Consider the following 24,583-nt stretch of genomic DNA (forward strand, 5'->3'; position numbering starts at 1 on the left):
AGACCCGGGACCGAGCTCGGCGCATAACTACAGACCCGGGACCGAGCTCGGCGCATAACTACAGACCCGGGACCGAGCTCGGTACATAACTACAGACCCAGGACAGAGCTCAGTACATAACTACAGACCCAGGACCGAGCTCAGTACATAACTACAGACCTAGGACCGAGCGCGGCACATAACTACAGACCTAGGACCGAGCTCGGTACATAACTACAGACCCGTGACCGAGCTCAGTACATAACTACAGACCCAGGACCGAGCTCGGTACATAACTACAGACCCAGGACCGAGCTCGGCACATAAATACAGACCCAGGACCGAGCTCAGCACATAACTACAGACCCAGGACCGAGCTCAGTACATAACTCCACATGAAATGAGTCTACTGGAAAGATTTGCACCTCTTCTGTGTTTTGGATCCACTTCTGTATTTAAGTTACAAATACTGACAAAGTTTCTTCTTGAAGATGAAGACACGTCTAACGGTATCACGCTCCAGTGTATCAGACCCCTTTAGATTGCAAGACCCTGAAATGCATCATCATTGAACATGTCTTTATCTTCAATTAAAGGGTTTGGCCACTTTCTAAAAAATCTCCCTAATTTTTCCCTAAAAGTTGACCCTAAGGGCTCAGAGCCTCATGCACACGGCCGTAGCCATTTTTGCGGTCCGCAAGGAGAATGAACAACCCCTTTAAGGGGTTAAAGTATTCTCTTGCTCAGACCTAATATGACTGGCTGTCATGGAGTAGAGCAGTGGAGCCTTGTGTGACTATTGCTAACAGGAAGTCAAAATGATAGTCTCCCCAGCCTATCAGGAACTCCTGTAGTTGCAGCTCTTTCTATGATTTGTCACTAATATAATAGTTACTGGACTGAGCAGCGTTATCTGCTCCCAGAGCAGCGATCCTCTGCTGCTGCACTTTCGCAGCCTGCCACATACATGACAGCACGCTTATGAGGGGTTAAAGGGGCGGGACATCCAGGGAACGAGAGAGACGAGAGCCAATCCGCAGGCAGCAGGAAGTGACCAATGAGACGGAAGATTACAAGTGTAACCAGGAAATTGGGAGGATTGCCGGTGGCTGCTGCATGTCAGGGGGAAAGGTGCTGAGACATGAGCAAGGATCTGCCAGACCCCCAGGGGAAGCGCCTGCACTCGGTAACCGCACTGTGTGATTCTGACGCTTTACAATGCACGAGCATATATAGCTGCGCCGGGCACCGCGAATACATTGTGGTGTAGCAGTAAAGAGTTAGTGGGATGCAACTGCTCAGGAGAAGTTAATGCTGGACTGCTGATGGCAGCCTCCATAGCTCTCAGGGTCACAGCCACATACTTCTTATAGAGGGGCACCATTGTGTGGTACTTGGGTGCTGATTCAGTTACTTTGCGCCCTGTAGCTGGGTAATGCAGAGAACCGGGTGGCTGCCAACAGCGTTGCCCAGTCGTGTCAACTGATCTCAAGGGGTTTGGACGGGATAATGTGTAGTTGTTCATAATAAAAAAAAAAAAAAAACATTAAGTTTGGATGTGTGTGCAGTTTTTGGGTGCATATCGGCTACTTTACCACCACCGCTAGCTTCCATGCCTGGTTCTACACCTAAGCTGCATGCAGATCAACTGTTCGGCTTAGCCAATCACATGTGCCAATGGGTAGCGGCAATCGAGTATGCAGATGATTGTTTCCATTGGGAGTTGTCAGCCATTGTAAGCGCCCATAGTTATTAAAGTCCTTCCTTTGAAGTCCACGTTTACCTTCCATTGGGCTTCATACGTCCATGCAGGTGCTGGACAGGACAGATGTAGAACGTGGAGTTCTGACTACTCGGAGCCTTTAACAGTTGTAGGTGCCAACAGTGTGAGCCCGGGTTGTAAGACTCAGAAGAAGGGAGCCCTATTGCCTTCCCATAAGTCACTGCTGAGAAGTGTAGTTACCACAATTTACATTCATCCTTGCAGAAAGCCGGAAACCATGACTCTGATGTGAACGCAGCCTGAGATACGAATGTGTAATTGGATTAGTTTGGCCTTGCTTAGCCAGTAATTGTTTGATTTGTTCTTGCAGGCAGCCGACCACATGATGGAACCAAGTGGCTCAGGAGTGTTTTGTAGCAGGATCCTAAATATGGTGAACTCGGAGGATGTTAACGCCATCATACTGGCCCAGAGGCACATGTAAGGTTATACTGTAGATGTGTGCTGCCACTCAGAATGCTCCAGAAATCATGTCTCTATAGTCACTCCTCCTGGTTCAGTATGTTTATTTAGGTGACGGGAAAGAAGTCCTAGAATAAAACCAGATCTGCAGCATTACCACACCAAAATGTGCAGCTAAATCTGCATGATTTGGGCGGAGTGTGCCAATACCCTGGTTCTACTACAGAGGATGTCATGATGCTGGCAAGCGGCAACCTGTGCCTCACAGACAGGGAGTGTGACCGTATCAGAGATATCCTGGTATTACCTCTGCAGTAGCTCCAAATACCATTATCCAGCACAAAGGACCTCCACAACAGTGCCAAATACCACAATACAACAGAAAGGACCTCTGCAACAGTGCTAAATACCACAATACAGCACAGAGTACCTCTACAATAGTGCCAAATACCACAATACAGCACCAAGTACCTCTACAATAGTGCCAAATACCACAATACAGCACCAAGTATCTCTACAATAGTGCCAAATACCACAATACAGCACCAAGTATCTCTACAATAGTGCCAAATACCACAATACAGCACCAAGTATCTCTACAATAGTGCCAAATACCACAATACAGCACAGAGTACCTCTACAATAGTGCCAGATAAAACAACTGAAACAATAAATGGAGCTCACATAGTATCTATATAAAACAGTGCCATCCTGGTGTACACACTTTGCTTGGGTGAGTCTTTTTCTTGCTATCTTCCCCTTGGAGTTTTGGCAGGATTGGTCCGTATATATTATCAGTTTGCCAATATCCTTATATTATGCACTGTTGATGACTCTCGCAACCATTGACTCACCCCATTTTTACTTTTATAGTATACTACTTTTATATCCATTTTTATATATATATATGGAATATTGATCTTTATTTATTTTCCAATATGATATATTTTTGTGGTGTGTGTACTGCCACTTCCCCCTTTTTAATGGTATATTTTGTTATACACTATGATTCAATAAAATGTTTTATATGGGTACTATGTGAGCTCAATTTTTTTGTCTCAGTTGTTTTGTATACTCTGGAGATTGTACCGGGTTATTTGATTAGCTGGACCCTTTATTAGCCACAATATTTATTGATATACTAATTATTGGCAATAGGGACATCTATGGTCGTTTTTTGGTGTTGACTTAATAGTGCCAGATACCACAATACAGCACAGAGTACCTCCACAACAGTGCAAAATACCACAATACAGCACAGAGTACCTCCACAACAGTGCAAAATACCACAATACAGCACAGAGTACCTCCACAACAGTGCAAAATACCACAATACAGCACAGAGTACCTCCACAACAGTGCAAAATACCACAATACAGCACAGAGTACCTCCACAACAGTGCAAAATAACACAATACAGCACAGAGTACCTCCACAACAGTGCAAAATACCACAATACAGCACAGAGTACCTCCACAACAGTGCAAAATACCACAATACCGCACAGAGTACCTCCACAACAGTGCAAAATACCACAATACAGCACAGAGTACCTCCACAACAGTGCCAAATAACGCAATACAGCACAAAGGACCTCTGCAACAGTGCAAAATACCACACTATAGCACATAATACCTCTACAATAGTGCCAGATACCACACTATAGCAAAGAGTATCTCTACAACAGTGCCAGATACCATAAACCAGCACAAAGTACCACCACGACAGTGCCAAATACCACAATACAGCACAAAGTAACACCACAACAGTGCCAAATACCACAATGCAGCACACAGTACCACCACAACATAGCCAAATACCACAATACAGTACCACCACAACAGTGCGAAATACTCCGATACAGCACAAAGTACCACCACAACAGTGCCAAATATCACAATACAGCATAAAATGTCTTTCCAGCAGTGCCAAATACCACAGTGCAGCACAATATACTGCCCCAGCAGAGCCAAATGCCACAGTGCAGCACAATATACTGCCCCAGCAGAGCCAAATACCACAGTGCAGCACAATATACTGCCCCAGCATCACTGTGCTCCCCTGTGCCCCAATTATTATACTGCAGACAAAATAGTGCCATACAGATAGTCCCCTCCCCCAGAAAATACAAGTACCATACAAAAGTAATTGTTAATTGACAAAGTGATATTGCGTAAAGCAGGGAATGTGCAGTGCTCTGACCCCTACAAAGATCATTCATCCGCAGAGTTTTATGCTGAAAGGCTTTTCTTTTCTGCACCAAAAATCGCATTTATTCACCATCCCCTGTGGAATAGTTTTATATGATTTATTTTTTATTTTTTTTCTGCTAAATATTTGAAATCTACACAAACTGCAGCCGGGCAGCCATATACGGAGTAGACCTTTCTGATTGGTGGGGGTGCAATTCCTGGCACCCCCTGACGATCAGCTGTATGAGGAGGCCACAGCTCCCGTGAGCACTGCAGCCTCCTTAAAGCATACCAAGCACAGCGCCGTCCATTGCACAGCCCCTGTGCTTGGTATTGCAGCTCAGCCCACTCATTTGAGTGGAACTGATCTGTACAGTCGTGGCCAAAAGTTTTGAGAATGACACAAATATTCGTTTTCACAGTTTGCTGCTAAACTGCTTTTAGATCTTTGTTTCAGTTGTTTCTGTGATGTAGTGAAATATAATTACACGCACTTCATTCGTTTCAAAGGCTTTTGTCGACAATTACATGACATTTATGAAAAGAGTCAGTATTTGCAGTGTTGGCCCTTCTGTTTCAGGACCTCTGCAATTCGACTGGGCATGCTCTCAATCAACTTCTGGGCCAATTCCTGACTGATATCAACCCATTCTTTCATAATCACTTCTTGGAGTTTGTCAGAATTAGTGGGTTTTTGTTTGTCCACCTGTCTCTTGAGGATTGACCACAAGTTCTCAATGGGATTAAGATCTGGGGAGTTTTCAGTCCATGGACACAAAATGTCAACGTTTTGGTCCCCGAGCCACTTGGTTATCACTTTTGCCTTAGGGCGCGGTGCTTCATCGTGCTGGAAAATGCATTGTTCTTCACCAAACTGTTGTTGGATTGTTGGAAGAAGTTGCTGTTGGAGGGTGTTTTGGTACCATTCTTTATTCATGGCTGTGTTTTGGGGCAAAATTGTGAGTGAGCCCACTCCCTTGGATGAGAAGCAACCCCACACATGCATGGTCTCAGGATGCTTTACTGTTGGCATGACACAGGACTGATGGTAGCGCTCACCTTTTCTTCTCCGGACAAGCCTTTTTCCTGATGCCCCAAACAATCGGAAAGAGGCTTCATCGGAGCATATGACTTTGCCCAGTCCTCAGCAGTCCATTCACCGTATTTTCTGCAGAAGATCAATCTGTCCCTGATGTTTTTTTTGGAGAGAAGTGGCTTCTTTGCTGCCCTTCTTGACACCAGGCCATCTTCCAAAAGTCTTCGCCTCACTGTGCGTGCAGATGCACTCACACCTGCCTGCTGCCATTCCTGAGCAAGCTCTGCACTGGTGGCACTCCGATCCCACAGCTGAATCCTCTTTAGGAGACTATCCTGGCGCTTGCTGGACTTTCTTGGATGCCCTGAAGCCATCTTAACAAGAATTGAACCTCTTTCCTTGAAGTTCTTGATGATCCTATAAATTGTTGATTGAGGTGCAATCTTAGTAGCCACAATATCCTTGCCTGTGAAGCCATTTTTATGCAATGCAATGATGGCTGCACGTATTTCTTTGCAGGTCACCATAGTTAACAATGGAAGAACAATGATTTCAAGCATCACCCTCTTTTTAACGGGTCAAATCTGCCATTTTAACCCAATCAGCCTGACATAATGATCTCCAGCCTTGTGCTTGTCAACATTCTCACCTGAGTTAACAAGACGATTACTGAAATGATCTCAGCAGGTCCTTTAATGACAGCAATGAAATGCAGTGGAAAGGTTTTTTGGGGATTAAGTTAATTTTCATGGCAAAGAAGGACTATGCAATTCATCTGATCACTCTTCATAACATTCTGGAGTATATGCAAATTGCTATTATAAAAACTTAAGCAGCAACTTTTCCAATTTTCAATATTTATGTAATTCTCAAAACTTTTGGCCACGACTGTGGGGATACTGGAAGTCGGACCCCCACCAATCAGATACTGATGATCTATCCTGAGGATAGCCACTCAATATAGAAGAAGACCCAGAAAACCTCTATAAAGTTATTCTTATTAATAACCTATCCTCAGGATAGGTCATCAATATCAGATCGGTGGGGGTCCGAAACCCGGCATCCCCGCCAATCTGTTGGTTGCAATAGGGTTGCCGTACCAGCGCAGCCTTCATTGTTTACCTGTTCGACATTGCAGCGGTGAGGAGGTGTGATTACAAGAAGCCGTCCCATTCACTTCAGTGGGATGGCTTGTACTCACACCTGTTCATCGCTGCTGTTGCGACCGCGAGCAGGTGAACAGTGAAGAGAAGGCTGCACTGGCACGGCACGCCTTCTCTTTAACCAGCTGATCGGTGGGGGTGCCGGGTGTTGGACCCCCACCAATCTGATATTGATGACCTATACTCAAGATAGCTCATCCATAAAAATAACTTTGACAACCCCTTTTAAGGACAAGCCTTGGATTTCTGCAGCCTATTTCTCTGCAAATACATGGTAGATTCTTCCTACCTGTATTTCAACAATGTAAATATAGCTTAAAAACGCTGTTCAAACATGATGGTGAACCTTCACAAATTGGTTCATGACACTTCCTGTTTTTTTGTCTGCAGGCTTGATCGTTTTGAGAAAACCAATGAAATGCTATCAAACTTTAACAGTCTATCTAGTGCACGACTACAACAAATGAGTGATCGGTTTATACATCACACAAGAACCCTGGTGGAGATGAAGAAAGATCTGGACATAATATTTAGAAGAATAAGGTGGGAGCTTTGGCTTGTTCTGCGTCCATACTTCCCCAATAGCATGCATGATGCTAAGTGTAGTGGACTGCCCAGTGCTATCTCCTGTAAGGATGAACTCTCCGCATCCTTAACCCCTTAAGGACCGGGCTCATTTTCACCTTAAGGACCAGGCCATTTTTTGCAAATCTGACCAGTGTCACTTTAAGTGGTGATAACTTTAAAACGCTTTGACTTATCCAGGCCATTCTGAGATTGTTTTTTCGTCACATATTGTACTTCATGATACTAGTAAAAAAAAGTCAAAAAAATTAATTTTTTTGCATAATAAAATACCTAATTTACCAAAAATTTGGAAAAATTAGCAAATTTCAAAGTTTCAGTTTCTCTACTTCTGTAATACATAGTAATACCCCAAAAAATTGTGATGACTTAACATTCCCCATATGTCTACTTCATGTTTGAATTATTTTGGGAATGATATTTTATTTTTTGGGGATGTTACAAGGCTTAGAAGTTTAGAAGCAAATCTTGAAATTTTTCAGAAATTTACAAAAACCCAATTTTTAGGGACCACTACAGCTCTGAAGTCACTTTGCGAGGCTTACATAATAGAAACCGCCCAAAAATGACCCCATTCTATAAACTACACCCCTCAAGGTATTCAAAACTGATTTTACAAACTCCGTTAACCCTTTAGGTGTTGCACAAGAGTTATTGGCAAATGGGGATGAAATTTGAGAGTTTCATTTTTTTGCCTAATTTTCCATTTTAACCCATTTTTTCCACTAACAAAGCAAGGGTTAACAGCCAAACAAGACTGTATCTTTATTGCCCTGACTCTGCTGTTTACAGAAACACCCCATATGTGGCCATAAACTACTGTACGGCCACACAGCGGGGCGTAGAGTGAAAGGTGCGCCGTATGGTTTTTGGAAGCCAGATTTTGCTGGACAGTTTTTTTGACACCATGTCCCATTTGAAGCCCCCTGATGCACCCCTAGAGTAGAAACTCCATAAAAGTGACCCCATCTAAGAAACTACACCCCTCAAGGTATTCAAAACTGATTTTACAAACTCCGTTAACCCTTTAGGTGTTGCACAAGAGTTATTGGCAAATGGGGATGAAATTTGAGAATTTCATTTTTTTGCCTAATTTTCCATTTTAACCCATTTTTTCCACTAACAAAGCAAGGGTTAACAGCCAAACAAGACTGTATCTTTATTGCCCTGACTCTACTGTTTACAGAAACACCCCATATGTGGCCATAAACTACTGTACGGCCACACAGCGGGGCGTAGAGTGAAAGGTGCGCCGTATGGTTTTTGGAAGCCAGATTGTGCTGGACAGTTTTTTTGACACCATGTCCCATTTGAAGCCCCCCTGATGCACCCCTAGAGTAGAAACTCCATAAAAGTGACCCCATCTAAGAAACTACACCCCTCAAGGTATTCAAAACTGATTTTACAAACTTTGTTAACCCTTTAGGTGTTGCACAAGATTCAATGGAAAATAGAGATACAATTTCAAAATTTCACTTTTTTGGCAGATTTTCCATTTTAATATTTTTTTTCCAGTAACAAAGCAAGGGTTAACAGCCAAACAAAACTCATTATTTATGGCCCTGATTCTGTAGTTTACAGAAACACCCCATATGTGGTCGTAAACTACTGTACGGGCACACGGCAGGGCGCAGAAGGAAAGGAATGCCATACGGTTTTTGGAAGGCAGATTTTGCTGGACTGGTTTTTTGACACCATGTCCCATTTGGAGCCCCCCTGATGCCCCCCTAGAGTAGAAACTCCATAAAAGTGACCCCATCTAAGAAACTACACCCCTCAAGGTATTCAAAACTGATTTTACAAACTTTGTTAACCCTTTAGGTGTTGCACAAGATTCAATGGAAAATAGAGATACAATTTCAAAATTTCACTTTTTTGGCAGATTTTCCATTTTAATATTTTTTTTCCTGTAACAAAGCAAGGGTTAACAGCCAAACAAAACTCATTATTTATGGCCCTGATTCTGTAGTTTACAGAAACACCCCATATGTGGTCCTAAACTACTGTACGGGCACACGGCAGGGTGCAGAAGAAAAGGAATGCCATACGGTTTTTGGAAGGCAGATTTTGCTGGACTGGTTTTTTGACACCATGTCCCATTTGAAGCCCCCCTGATGCACCCCTAGAGTAGAAACTCCAAAAAAAGTGACCCCATTTTAGAAAGTACGGAATAGGGTGGCAGTATTGTTGGTACTAGTTTAGGGTACATATGATTTTTGGTTGCTCTATATTACACTTTTTGTGCGGCAAGGTAACAAGAAATAGCTTTTTTGGCATGTTTTTTTTTTTTGTTATTTACAACATTCATCTGACAGGTTAGATCACGTGGTAATTTTATAGAGCAGGTTGTCACGGACGCGGCGATACCTAATATGTATACAATTTTTTTTATTTATGTAAGTTTTATACAATAACTTCATTTTGAAAACCAAAAAATTGTTTAGTGTCTCCATAGTCTAAGAGCCATAGTTTTTTCAGTTTTTGGGTGATTATCTTGAGTAGGGTCTAATTTTTTGCGGGGTGAGATGACAGTTTGATTGGCACTATTTTGGGGTGCATATGACTTTTTGATCGCTTGCTATTACACTTTTTGTGACGTAAGATGGCAAAAAATTGCTTTTTTTACACAGTTTTTTTTTTTTTTTTTACGGTGGTCACCTGAGGGGTTAGGTCATGTGATATTTATATAGAGCCGGTCGATACGGACGCGGCGATACCTAATATGTATACTTTATTTTTATTTATGTACATTTTACACAATGATTTTATTTTTGAAACCAAAAAAAATCATGTTTTAGTGTTTCCATAGTCTAAGAGCCATAGTTTTTTCAGTTTTTGGGCGATTATCTTGAGTAGGGTCTCATTTTTTGCGGGATGAGATGACGGCTTGATTGGTACTATTTTGGCGTACATGCGACTTTTTTGATCACTTTTATTACCTTTTTTGGGAAGTAAGGTGGGCAAAATTTCAATTTTCTCATAGTTTTTATTTTTTTATTTTTATGGCGTTCACTGTGCGGGGAAAGTAACATGACCATTTTATAGATCAGGTCGTTACGGACGCGGCGATACCTAATATGTGTAGTGTATTTTATTTTTTTAATTTTTATTCAGTGATAAATGTTTTTTTTTTTTATCTTAACTTTTTTCACTTTTTATTTGATTTTTTTGACCCAGACCCACTTGGTTCTTGAAGATCCAGTGGGTCTGATGTCTGTAAAATACAGAACAGAACCTATATTGGTTTCTGCACTGTATTTTACTTACACTGAACAGGTCTATGCTTTCAGCACAGATCTGTTCAGCACCATGGACAGCAGGACGCCTGATCAGGCGTCCTGTTGCCATGGGAACCTTCCCCGTCTGCTCAGTTATGGTCAGAACTTCGCAGACGGGGAAGGGTGAGGACGGGGTTCTGGGGGGGCTGTCTGGGGGCTCTCTCCTTCTCCCATCGGGGGGCTGCAAAGGCACAGCAGCCCCCCGATCGGAGAGGGAGGGAGCTCCCTCTTACTGTTAACCTTTTCCATACAGCGGTCCGTACGGACCGCTGTATGGAAAGGGTTAAACGGCTGACATCGCATCAACGATGTCAGCCGTTTATACCAGGGTGCCAGCAATGTGCTGGCACCCTGGTATACCCACTGTACACCAACGATTATGCAATGGGAGGCGGGCGGGGGATCGCGATCCCGCCTGCCGCACCGCCCGCCTCCCGCAACGCCCCCACTGCATGCGACACCCCCCCTGCACCACCCGCCGCCATCAAATCGTGCAGGGGTGCAGGGGGGGGTTAACAATATTGATTTCGGGCACTCTGAAGTTTCTGATCCCCGCGGTCAGGGACCGCGGGGATCAGAAACGGCAAAAAGCGCAGCAAACCGCAGGTCTGAATTGACCTGCGGTTTTCTGCGATCGCCGATACGGGGGGGTCAAATGACCCCCCCCTGCGTTGTTACGGGATGCCGGCTGAATGATTTCAGCCGAAATCCCGTTCCGATTAACCCCAGCGGCGCCGGAATTAAGATTTTAAGTTAGGACGTACCGGTACGCCCTTGGTCCTTAAGGACTCGGGAAATAGGGCGTACCGGTACGCCCTATGTCCTTAAGGGGTTAAGAGGCAGGCTTCACTTAGCATTTGATGTGTAACTGTACTTTTAAGTCTTGACACTGGCAGCAAACTGCACCTTTCATTGCTATGATGGCCACTTGAGAAGAACAGTCCGGTAAAACACATGAATGTTTCTTCTGAAATCCTTTTTTTCCCTATTGCAGGATGTTGAAAGGGAAGTTGGCAAAACAGTATCCCGAGTCTTTCAGTAGTAAGTTTTTTGATTATCACAGTTAAAATGATTCTTATGAGGTCCCATCCACATTGTATACCATGATCAATCTATGGACGCTGCTCAGTTGTTCTGGGAACTCCATAGAAGTGAATGGAGAGAGCCATGCTTGCATGGTGGGACGGACTGTAGGCGGCTCCCCTTCCGAAGGTAGGTGCAGGTCCGAGAGGTGGGATATGCATTTGTCAATCATGTATGAAATATCCTTAACTTAAAAATTGGGGCACAGGCAGGAAATTATGTTAAAAAAAAAAAAAGCATTGGTTACCTGTCGTTGCACCAGCGCTGCCGTTCCGGTCCTTCCCGACGATGTTTGTTTACCAGGCTGCAGTGCTAATGTCACATCGACAACGTGCGATTACTGGAGCTAATCGATGACCTGAAAGGTGTACACTATTGAGGCTGGTGATCGTCTGCAGTGGTCACGTATTATAAATGTGATGTCAGTGAAAGGAATGGTGGTGCTGGAGCGATGGCTGATCTCACAGGTAAATAATGCTTATTTTGCGGTTTTACACTATCCCTTGCCTGTGTGCCGAGTTTTTGCTACTCTCAGATAACCCCTTTAAAGGGTTTTCCGGACTTTGAGACAACAACCCCTGGAGTCCTCCCCTGTCCCCTTGAACATAAAAAAAAACAAAAACAAAAAACACGGTCCCACTTGTTTTTTGGTTCTTGGCATCTTCTGGTCTTCACAGGACCAGAGCAGCTTGGTACCGTGAACAGTCCAGCCAGTCACAGGCGTCAGTGGTCGCTGCTGTAACGTAGCGTTCAACCCGCTGTGACCGCTGATGCCAAGCAACTTCCTGGTCCTCCAGGCAGTTGGGAACAGAGCAGCGGTGGGACTGAGGACAAGTGAGTGTTTTTTTTTATATTCAGAAAGAAAGAGGAGGACCCCAGAGTTTGTCAGCGCCAAGGCTGGACAACCCCTTTAATGCTAATATAGTTCTTACTCTAGTATTAATATTTTGTTTTATTGTTAATTATAATATATTACATTAAAGGGGTTCTCCCGTGAAAAATATTCTACATTTCTGAAAGCAGCACCTGTATCTGAATACTTTTGTAATTGCATGTCATTAAAGATTTAGTATAACCACTAAGTGATTCAATAAAATCTGTGTAGCACCATCTGCTGTTTGTCCTTATTTCTAATAAATCTAGCAGAACAATTGGAGCAATGGATGGGGAGCTCTCTGGAGCCATATGCAGTATAGGGCTGGTTCTAGCTTTGTTAGAGAGATGTCTGATTCTCATTATATTAAACCAATCCTGGGATAACCTGTGTAATGGTGCAGTACTGTTCATACGGTTTACTGTTGCTGTTCCACTCACTTATACCAGGCGGTGTTTGTTTTCATTCTGTTATGCATGCACTTATATTTTCATGGTTTATATTTGTATATTATGGTTTATCCAATGCAGCAATAACACTTTCTATCATTTAATTCCAGATGTACACGAATCTCCCATTCTGGAAGATGATGATGATTTTGATCCAACCCCAAAGAGTACGGCCACCACTATTGCTACTTCAGAGCAGAGCACAGAGTCTTGTGATACTAGTCCCTCTATCATTTCCCCGACCATGAGTCAGGACTTTGAGGACTTATCCCAGGCCCCCTCTGAAACGCCATCTGCCAATGGCCAGCTTTTAACAGATGATGAGGCAGCTCATGAGGACTAGTAGACTGTTGTGGGTGAACTATCGCTCATGAAGGTTATTGGAAAGACCTTTGTCATGACTGAGAGTTCTACAATCTTGAAATGAGCACACTGGTTCCAGTAGGAATGTTGGGAGGAACTTTGAATTCCTGAGCCTCTGCATATGGAGACCTCTCCCAAGGCTGAGATCACGCTCTCCCTTGTCCTTCTGAAGGTTGTGTTTAAAACTGCACTTCTTCCTATATTTCCTCTATGTCTATATGTAAATGACTTGACAATACTGCAAGTGAAGATTAAACACTTGGAAAGCATTGCCGTTATTCTCCTTGTTACAGATCAGCTTTTATAAAATACAGATACCCTGCTCTATTGTCAGAATTGCATTACGTTGCTTTGTCTTATCCTATGTAAATGTTTTGTTTGGCTCAGGAACGTAACCCCTCATCATGGTGTAGCACCTTATTACATTGTCTTCTGTCTGTTATTTTCTGTCATTAACAATATATATTACCACTTGTTGCTAATATCCCTTTCTGTTAGTACCTTACTGTTCTGCTGAACATGATCTTTAGTCTTCTGGGACACTGCCATCATAGTTTTGTCTAATATATATGAAATATATACCAATAATAAGACAGTGATGGAAACAGGTTTATATATGCTTTATCTTTTAGGCCGAGCAGAGAGTTATTTCAGGTGTTGCTTTCAATAAGTTAAATTCGTACTGTCCTTTCTCTCTGGAATTATTTGAACTTAGAGGAACCCAAAGTCTCTTTAACCTCTAGAAAAAGATGGCATGTTATTGGCGATCTGTAAGGCTGCTTTCACACTAGCGTTCGCTGGTCCATTCGTGAGCTCCGTTTGAAGGGGCTCACGAGCGGACCCGAACGCAGCCGTCCAGCCCTGATGCAGTCTGAATGGAGCGGATCCGCTCAGACTGCATCAGTCTGGCGGCGTTCAGCCTCCGCTCCGCTCGCCTCCGCACGGACAGGCGGACAGCTGAACGCTGCTTGCAGCGTTCGGGTGTCCGCCTGGCCGTGCGGAGGCGTGCGGATCCGTGCGGATTCGTCCAGACTTACATTGTAAGTCAATGGGGACGGATCCGTTTGAAGATGCCACAATGTGGCTCAATCTTCAAGCGGATCTGTCCCCCATTGACTTTACATTGAAAGTCTGGACGGAGGCTATTTTCACACTTAGCTTTTTTTAAGCTAATATAATGCAGACGGATCCGTTCTGAACGGAGCCTCCGTCTGCATTATTATGAGCGGATCCGTTCAGAACGGATCCGCCCGAACGCTAGTGTGAAAGTAGCCTAAATAACGAAAAACTGATTTCAGATTGATTAAAAGATATCTCAGTACCTGACACCTGGTCATCAGTACCTGACTGGTGGGGGTCTGACACCTGGGACTCCCGCGATCAGCTGTTTGAGAAGGCATCAGTGTTCACAGTGGTGCCGCACTCTTCCACAGCTTAGTCTAGGCTAGTGATGTCCCGTTCATGTGTCACCAGGCGTAGCTCAGCTCAAAGAGGTGAATCGGGAACACCTACAGGCTCGGCACATAGCATCTGCCGCCGGCTCACACCATAGTTCACAAATTCTGAGGTACCAGGGCACTAGTCAGCAACATGCCTAACCTCCAGAGCCATGCTCACTGTCACTTTGACTGCTACACAAGCAATAACAGGAACGCTCTTACCTATTGATGTCACGGGTTTGGCAGTCCCAGGAGATGAGGGTGCTCCAGGAACATCTCCCTCGAGGTGACCCACGCCGGGAGTCTCGGAGGATCTCTCACATGATTCGTCATGTCTCCTGATCAAACAATCCTCCATAGCACACTCCTCCTATCGGCAACACTCCCAGCAATACTTTGTTGCACCTGGTGTGCTCCCCCAAGCCGCAGCAACTTCCACATTTTCATAGTGACCCAAAAAAAAGAATCCTCCACCAATTGTAAGGGATTGCTCTCTCTCTGGGGGTTGCAGTCTTAGACTTTACAAACAACAGGATTTCATGTCCAAACTGGTGCTTTATTGTGGCATTTCAGCACCCACACAAATATAAGCATCAAAATAAACACCTGCCTATCTGGACTCTAACTAATACAAAGTTTGTTTCCCTGATTCACCTCTAATCACAGTTTATACACAGGGTCTCAAGCTCCAACTCTTAGCAGATTCGCTCACGGAACACAAGTCCAGATAGAGATCCGGGAAGAACCTCTGCAGGCCTCTGTTTCCAAGTCTTCTTTTCCCAGACTGACACACAGAGGGTTGGTTTTATCCCTCCTTGATTACAGCAGGCCTCACTTGCGATGACCTCAGGTAAAAGAGAACACATGTACTGGAAGGGTGTGGACTGGCAGATCCCACTACCATACCTATCCACCAGTCCAGAACAAAATGTAGACAACTGTCCCAGCAAACTACGCTTTGCTGAAACCCCTGCAGCTTTCTGGATTTTATTTATCTCACCCAGCTGAGGTATCTAGATGGGATATACACAACTTCCGTTTTTAACGGCCATTAGACTGGTGAACGCCTGTCTAAGCGGCCGTTAAAAACTGTCTAGTTGATTTCAATGGGGTCAGTCTGGCCGGAAAAACTGCCAAAAATAGGACATGTCCTATTTTTGGATGGCTTCTATTCTCTGGCCATTAAAAAAAAAGGCTATTTGAATAGCCCTATGGACTTCAATTCTTCTGAAAACAGATGTTTTTCACTATCATGTGCATGTAGCTTAAGGGCTCATGCACACGACCATGTGTATTTTGTGGTTCGCAAAAAATATGGATGACGTACATGTGCATTATGTATTTTGCGGAACGGAACAGCTGGCCCCTAATAGAACTTGTTTTACGGACAAGGATAGGACAGTTCTATAAAGGGCATAATGTTCCATACTACAAAATGTGGAACAGACACAGCCAGTATATGTCTTTAGCAGACCGCAAAAATGGCAACAACTGTGTGTATGAGCCCTTAAGCTGTGGACTTTCTGCACGAAAATCCATGCATAATGCGCACCATGTGCATATAGTCAAAGTGTATGGCTACATGGAGTGAATTTTCAGCAGCAGACATTCCACTGTGTATTTGGCAGGCAATGAATATTCAGACAAATTCACCCTGTCGATTGCAAAGGGTGAAATCCATGGTGGAAATCCATACCATTAAGGCCAGACACACAGGCGAGTTTGCAGTGTGTCAGTGATGGGTCCAGTTCTGGCCTCCTCTCCTCTGACAGGATCGCACAGCATCTGATATATTATAATGCTGTGTAACCCTTAGGCCCCTTATACATGAGTGAGTATTCCACGCGGGTGCAATGCGTGATGCGAACGCACTGCGCCTGCACGAAATACAGAACCATTCATTTCAATGGGTCTGTCTACATGAGCGTTGGTTTTCACGCATCACTCGTGCGTTGCATGAAAATCGCAGCATGTTCTATATTCTGCGATTTTCACGCAATGCTGGCCCCATATAAGTGAATGGGGCTGCATGAAAATCGCTCCCGGATGCAAGTGCGGATGTGATGCCTTTTTCACGGATGGTTGCTAAGAGATGTTGTTTGTAAATATTCAGTTTTTTATCACGTGCGTGCAAAACGCATTAAATTGCATTGCACCAGCGTGATAAAAACAACAACTGAGCTCGATTGCAAACAAAACTGAATGGACCTGCTTGCAAAATCGTGCAGTTTTCACTGAACGCATCCGCAACGCATCTGGACCTAATCCGGACATGCTCGTCTGCAAGGGGCCTTTTGCTGGTCCTTCTATCTTCATTCAGCAGGACCTGCGCTGACGTCACCATGCTCACCATGTGGTGAGCGCGATGACGACAGCGCAGGTCCTTTTGCTGGTCCTGCAAAAAGAAGAAAGAAGACTATAACGGCTGTGCGATCAAGTGGATGAGGTAAGTAATTTTTTTTATTTTTTTTTAACCCTCAATGGACATTTTACTTAGCATTCTGTAATACAGAATGCTATTATTTTCCATTATAACCATGTTATAATGGAAAATAATTAAGTAAATGAACTTTAATGGGGTCCCGGGTCTCATCCCTATTTATTAACATCATCTCCTTAGCAACCATCTGTCAAAATTACATTGCATCTGCACTTGCTTGCGGATGCAATGCGATTTTCACGCAGCCCCATTCACTTCTATGCACACGCACAAGTCATGCGTGAAAATGGGTTCACCTCACGCATTGCACCCATGCGGAAAACTCGCCCGTGTTAAAGGGGCTTAAGGGTTACACAGCAGTATAAATCAGTATGCTACGAAATCCAGTCAGAGGAGTGGAGGCCGTTCTGGACCTCACACTGTTGCTATCTTGCACAATATTTTTTGTAATGATAGCCAATGGTGTCACACTGTGACATGCCGCGACTGTAATGTGACAGTTGCACCAAAAGCCAACTTGGGTAAATTTTTATGTGACATTTGCATCACTGTCGCAGCATGTCGCAGTTCGACACCATTGACTGTCATTACAAAAAATGTAACAGATAGTTGGATGACATACCTCGTTGTGTAGTCAAGCCCTTAATCTACTATGTTGGCAAATCTGCAGTGATTATGCCTGTGCAGGAGCACCCTTAACACCCAGCGCCGTACATGTGCGACGCACTGATCAGGCGGGTGCAGGAGCTGCGCCCACCCATTCCGCTGCAGGGGTCTGGTAGTCACTGATAGCCTGGACCCCTGCTGTATGCATTAACCATTGATGTGGCGGGGTCAGCACTGACCGCGGCACCTGCGATGTCCGTGAACGGATCTCACAAACGGAAGCCAAAACACCAGTGTGAAAGTAGCCTAAAACTTAAATAAATAAAAAAAAGTAGACATATTAGGTATTGGCACATTTGTAACAATTTTGTCACCTTATATCACAAAAAGTGTAATAGCAAGCGATCAAAAAGTCACACGCACCCCAAAATAGTGCCAATAAAACCGTCATCTCATCCCGCAAAAATCATACCCTACCCACGGTAATCGCAAAAAAACTGAAAAAAATTATGGCTCTCAGATTATGGAAACACTAAAACGTGATTTTTTTTGCTTTAAAAATGAAATCATTGTGTAAAACTTACATAAATAAAAAAAAGTATACATACTAGGTATCGCCGCATCCGTGACAACCTGGTCTATAAAAATATCACATGATCTAACCTGTCAGATGAATGTTGTAAATAACCAAAAAATTAAAACGGTGCCAAAACAGCTATTTCTTGTTATCTTGCCTCACAAAAAGTGTAATATAGAGCAACCAAAAATCATATGTACCCTAAACTAGTACTAACAATACTATCCCGTAGTTTCTAAAATGGGGCCACTTTTTGGGAGTTTCTACTCTAGGGGTGCATCAGGGGGGCTTCAAATGGGACATGGTGTAAAAAAAAACTCCAGCAAAACCTGCCTTCCAAAAACCGTATGGCATTCTTTTCCTTCTGCTCCCTGCCATGTGCCCGTACAGCTGTTTACAACCACATATGGGGTGTTTCTGTAAACTACAGAATCAGGGCCATAAAAATTGAGTTTTGTTTGGCTGTTAACCCTTGCTTTGCAACTGGAAAAAAATTATTAAAATGGAAAATCAGCCAAAAAAGTGAAATTTTGAAATTGTATCTCTATTTTCCATTAATTTTTGTGGAACACCTAAAGGGTTAACGATGTTTGTAAAATCAGTTTTGAATACCTTGAGGGGTGTAGTTTCTTAGATGGGGTCACTTTTATGGAGTTTCTACTCTAGGGGTGCATCAGGGGGGGCTTCAAATGGGACATGGTGTCAAAAAAAACAGTCCAGCAAAACCTGCCTTCCAAAAACCGTATGGCATTCCTTTCCTTCTGCGCCCTGCCGTGTGCCCGTACAGCGGTTTACGACCACATATGAGGTGTTTCTGTAAACTACAGAATCAGGGCCATAAATATTGCGTTTGGTTTGGCTGTTAACCCTTGCTTTGTAATCGGAAAAAAATTATAAAAATGGAAAATCTGCTAAAAAAGTGAAATTTTGAAATTGTATCTCTATTTTCCTAAAGGGTTAACAAAGTTTGTAAAATCTGTTTTGAATACCTTGAGGGGTGTAGTTTATCTAATGGGGTCATTTTTGGGTGGTTTCTATTATGTAAGCCTCGCAAAGTGACTTCAGACCTGAACTGGTCCCTAAAAATTGGGTTTTTGAAAATTTCAGAAAAATTTCAAGATTTGCTTCTAAACTTCTAAGCCTTCTAACGTCCCCAAAAAATAAAATATCATTCCCAACATGATCCAAACATGAAGTAGATATATGGGGACTGTAAAGTAATAACTATTTTTGGAGGTATTACTATGTATTAGGCCTCATGCACACGACCGTTGTGTGCATCCGTGTCTGTTTTCCGTGATTTTCTGCGGACCCATTGACTTTCAATGGGTCAGTTGAAAACTCGGAAAATGCACCGTTTGTCATCCGTGTCTGTGATCCGTGTTTCCTGTCTGTCAAAAAAATATGGCCTGTCCTATTTTTTGGGCGGACAACGGTTCACGGACCCATTCAATTCAGATCCGCAGATCCGTCTGCATAAAGCTTTTTCAGAGCTGAGTTTTCACTTAGTGAAAACTCAGATCCGACAGTATATTCTAACGCAGAGGCGTTCCCATAGTGATGGGAACGCTTCAAGTTAGAATATACTAAGAACTGTGTACATGACTACCCCCTGCTGCCTGGCAGCACCCGATCTCTTACAGGGGGCTGTGATCCGCACAATTAACCCCTCAGGTGCCGCACCTGAGGGGTTAATTGTGCGTATCATAGCCCACTGTAAGAGATCAGGTGCTGCCAGGCAGCAGGGGGCAGACCCCCCTCCCTCCCCAGTTTTAAATTCATTGGTGGCCAGTGCGGCCCCCCCCCCCCCGCACCCCACTCCCTCCCCTGTATTGAATTCATTGGTGGCCAGTGCGGCCCCCCCTGTATTAAATTCATTGGTGGCCAGTGCGGCCTTCCCTTTCCCCCCTAATTAAAATCCCCCCCCCATCATTGGTGACAGCGGAGAGTTCCGATCGGAGGCCCAGTTTAATCGCTGGGGCTCCGATCGGTAACCATGGCAACCAGGACGCTACTGCAGTCCTGGCTGCCATGGTTACTTAGCAATTTTAGAGGCATTATACTTACCTGCGCTGCCTGTGACCGGCCGGGCGCTCCTCCTACTGGTAAGTGAAAAGGCTGTGCTATAAGCAATGCGCTGCACAGACCTTTCACTTACCAGTAGGAGGAGCGCCCGGCCGGTCACAGGCAGCGCAGGTAAGTATAATGCTTCTAAAATTGCTAAGTAAACCAAAACGAACAAGTGGAAATGATGTATAAAAGTATAAATTTATTATGAAGTATAAAGGATGGAACAACTACAGATAATGCAAGGATACGGAGAAGCGCAGGGTCACAGGCACCACAAAACACCAATGTATCTGTGGGTTATAACACACAGAAAGGTACAGTCCATTAATGATAGTAAAAGCTCAGGGATTACCTAGATGGCCAGATGTGGTGTCACCGCAGTAGGACTATGCACAAATCATGCAAATGACCATACCAGGTAAGCAAAAGAGCTTTGTCACACTACACACAGTACTTGAACAATTAAAGTAACAGGTACTCAGATAGAAGTAAGAATCTTGATAATATGCACCATGGGTGTGTTGAGGGACTCACTATGGATGTATACAGAAGTCCCAAGCAACGGTGTGAAACGATACTAACTCAGAACGTACCTGAGGACATGGTGGTGAGTGGACGGTCGGACCCTGCATTAGCGTCATGGTTGCCATGGTTACCGATCGGAGCCCCAACGATTAAACTGGGACTCCAATCGGAACTCTCCGCTGCCACCAATGATCGGTGGTTGGGGGGGAGGCCGCACTGACCACCAATTAATTCAATACAGGGGAGGGAAGGAGGGGTGGGGGCCGCACTGGCTACCAATGAATTTAATACAGGGGAGGGAGGGGGGGGGGGGGGCCGCACTGGCCACCAATGAATTTAATACAGGGGAGGGAGGGGGGGGCCACACTGGCCACCAATGAATTAAAAACTGGGGAGGGAGGGGGGTCTACCCCCTGTTGCCTGGCAGCACCTGATCTCTTACAGGGGGCTATGATATGCACAATTAACCCCTCAGGTGCGGCACCTGAGGGGTTAATTGTGCGGATCACAGCCCCCTGTAAGAGATCGGATGCTGACAGGCAGCAGGGGGCAGTCATGTACACAGTTTGTAGTATATTCTAACTTGAAGCGTCCCCATCACCACTGGAACGCCTCTGTGTTAGAATACACTGTCGGATCTGAGTTTTCACGATTTAACTCAAATCTGATGGTATAGTCTAACATAGAGGCGTTCCCATGGAGATGGGGATGCTTCAAGTTAAAATATACCATCGGATTGGAGAAAACTCCGATAGGGACTCCTGACTTTACATTCAAAATCAATGGGGGACGGATCCGTTTGCAATTGCACCATATTGTGTCAACGTCACAATTGACTTGCATTGTAAGTCAGGACGGATCCGTTTGGCTCCGCATGGCCAGGCGGACACCAAAATGACTTTTTTTTAATTTTCCTTCATGTCTGGTGATCCTCCAAAAATCACAGAAGACACACGAAAAAAACGGACACGGATCACGAAACAACAGAAGCCCGTTTTGCGGACCCTGAAAAAATACTGTTGTGTGCATGAGGCCTTATAGAGGTAGAGAAATTTCAACTTAGAAATTTGCAATTTTTTCAAAATTTTTGGTAAATTTGGTCTTTTTTATAAATAAAAATGATTTTTTTTTAACTTCATTTTACCAGTGTCATGAAGTACAATATGTGACGAAAAAGCAATCTCAGAATGGCCTGGAGTTCCGTCGTCGGGGCTCTATGCCGGAAGGAAGAATCCTGATCAGGATTATCCCCATGCATTCTGAATGGAGAGAAATCCGTTCAGGATGTCTTCAGTTCAGGACCGGAATGTTTTTTGGCCGGAGAAAATACCGCAGCATGCTGCGCTTTTTGCTCCGGCCAAAAATCCTGAAGACTTGCCGCAAGGCCGGATCCGGAATTAATGCCCATTGAAAGGCATTGATCCGGATCCGGCCTTAAGCTAAACGTCGTTTCGGCGCATTGCCGGATCCAACGTTTAGCTTTTCCTGAATGGTTACCATGGCTGCCGGGACGCTAAAGTCCTGGCAGCCATGGTAAAGTGTAGTGGGGAGCGGGGGAGCAGTATACTTACCGTCCGTGCGGCTCCAGAGTGACGTCAGGGCGCCCCACGCGCATGGATGACGTGATCGCATGGACACGTCATCCATGCGCATGGGGCGCTCTGACGTCATTCTGGAGCGCCCCGGGAGCCGCGCGGACTGTAAGTATACCGCTCCCCCGCTCCTACTATGGCAACCAGGACTTTAATAGCGTCCTGGGTGCCATAGTAAGGCCCCATGCACACGGCCGTTGTTCACAGCCGTGTGCGGGCCGTGGAACCGCGGCCTGGATCCCTCCTGAGAGCAGGAGCGCACGGCGTCACTGGTTGCTATGACGCCGTGCGCTCCCTGCTGCCGGCACAGTACAGTAATACACTGGTACGATCTATACCAGTGTATTACTGTACTGTGCCGGCAGCAGGGGGCGCACGGCGTCATAGCAACCAGTGACGCCGTGCGCTCCTGCTCTCAGGAGGGATCCAGGCCGCGGTTCCATGGCCCGCACACGGCTGTGAACAACGGCCGTGTGCATGGGGCCTAACACTGAAAGCATTTTGAAGACAGATCCGTCTTCAAATGCTTTCAGTTCACTTGTGTTGTCTGGATCCGGCGTGTACTCCATTTGCCAGAATTACACGCCGGATCCGGAAAAACGCAAGTGTGAAAGAGCCCTTAGTCAAAGTGTTTTAAAGTTATCAGCACTTAAAGTGACACTGGTCAGATTTGCAAAAAATGGCCTGGTCCTTAAGGTGAAATAGGGCTGAGTCCTTAAGAGGTTAATTCTTGTGGAACACCTAAAGGGTTAACAAAGTGTGTAAAATTAGTTTTGAATACCTTAAGGAGTGTAGTTTCTAAAATGGGGTCACTTTTTTGTGGTTTCTACTGTAGGGGTGCATCAGGGGGTCTTCAAATGTGACATGGCAGCTTAAAATTATCCCAGTGAAATCTGCCTTCCAAAAACCATATGGCGTTCCTTTCCTTCTGCGCAATGCCGTGTGCCCGTACAGCAGTTTACGACCACATTTGGGGTGTTTCTGTAAACTATAGAATCAGGGCAATAAATATTGAGTTTTGTTTGGCTGTTAACCCTTGCTTTGTTAGAGGAACAAAATTTATTGAAATGGAAAATCTGGCAAAAAAGTGAAATTATGAAATTTCATCTCCATTTTCCATTAATTCTTGTGGAAAACCTAAAGGGTTAACACAGTTTATAAAATCAGTTTGTAATACCTTCAGGGGTGTAGTTTCTAAAATGGGGTCTATTATGTAAGCCTCACAAAGTGACTTCAGACCTGAACTGGTCCTTAAAAAGTGGGTTTAGGAAATTTTCAGAAAAATGTAAAGATTTGCTTCTAAACTTCTAAGCCTTCTAACGTCCCCCAAAAATAAAATGTCATTCACAAAAGGGAATCTGTCACCGCAATATTGAACTATAAGGCTATGTTCTGGCAGAAAACGGCCTGCGGGAGTTCTCCAGATCCAGCGTAGCCAGATAGTACAGCGCCGACTGTAATGGGAAGCGGTGGCCTCTCCTCAGCATATCAGCTGGGATTGCTGCACACAATGTTTTTTGTCCGGCCGAATCCCGGCAGATATGTTATTAACAATACAGGCCCACGGACACGTTGCGGTCTCATTGGTCTTATTACAGCTGCTGCAGCCCGTACGCCGCTCAGTAGCCTAACACTGGAGGCTGCGGAATGCTGACATCCATTGCATTTTTCTGTGAAGAATCCTGAACAGTGTGAACATGGCGTTTGTTGTCTGGATATTTAGTGCGGAAATGGCAGCTATGTTTGGGACAGGCTCCCTGAATCCTATTCTTGGCAATTCATCTGATTCCATTACAGGAGTATGGACCTATGTGGACATTGTATATTAACTGCCAAACATTGGCTAGACTCCCATCTATCAGACCTGTCCTTATTTTCTGACACTTTTCGAGCAGTCACACGTCTAAGATGATAAAAGTATAGGTAAATGAAATAAACAAGAAAATGGTGGCTCTTTCATAAATTCAGATTCAGTAAGCAGTCCATTCACTGACCACAGAGTGGTATTAAACAGCACAGTTATGCCACTGATTACAGGGGTTTATGGTGAGCTGTGGAAGGCTGTACAGCCCTGCTGAAGCATGTGCCCACAACAAACATGGCGGCACTGCGGACACGGATGACGTCAACTGGCACCACCCACAGTA

The 24,583-nt window shown here is 44.5% G+C and overlaps 1 protein-coding gene across 1 annotated transcript; it reads left to right on the forward strand.

Moving 5' to 3' along the window:
• The first annotated feature begins 1,042 nt into the window (after positions 1–1,042).
• KXD1 (KxDL motif containing 1) lies at positions 1,043–13,796 on the forward strand. The gene is made up of 5 exons (XM_044282836.1): positions 1,043–1,165; positions 2,073–2,182; positions 6,946–7,098; positions 11,413–11,459; positions 12,935–13,796. The coding sequence occupies exons 1-5, from the start codon at positions 1,121–1,123 to the stop codon at positions 13,165–13,167; spliced, it is 588 nt and encodes a 195-aa protein (XP_044138771.1). The 5' UTR covers positions 1,043–1,120; the 3' UTR covers positions 13,168–13,796.
• Positions 13,797–24,583: the final 10,787 nt, after the last annotated feature.

The sequence above is a fragment of the Bufo gargarizans genome, chromosome 2 (genome assembly GCF_014858855.1).
Source record: "Bufo gargarizans isolate SCDJY-AF-19 chromosome 2, ASM1485885v1, whole genome shotgun sequence".
NCBI lineage: Eukaryota > Metazoa > Chordata > Amphibia > Anura > Bufonidae > Bufo > Bufo gargarizans.

Bases quoted from the DNA above. Each gene is read 5' to 3' on its own strand.
- KXD1 (XM_044282836.1), top strand. From the start codon at position 1,121: ATGAGCAAGGATCTGCCAGACCCCCAGGGGAAGCGCCTGCACTCG. The intron at 1,166-2,072 runs GTAACCGCACTG...TTGTTCTTGCAG, and splicing joins AGGGGAAGCGCCTGCACTCG to GCAGCCGACCACATGATGGA. The intron at 11,460-12,934 runs GTAAGTTTTTTG...ATTTAATTCCAG, and splicing joins GTATCCCGAGTCTTTCAGTA to ATGTACACGAATCTCCCATT.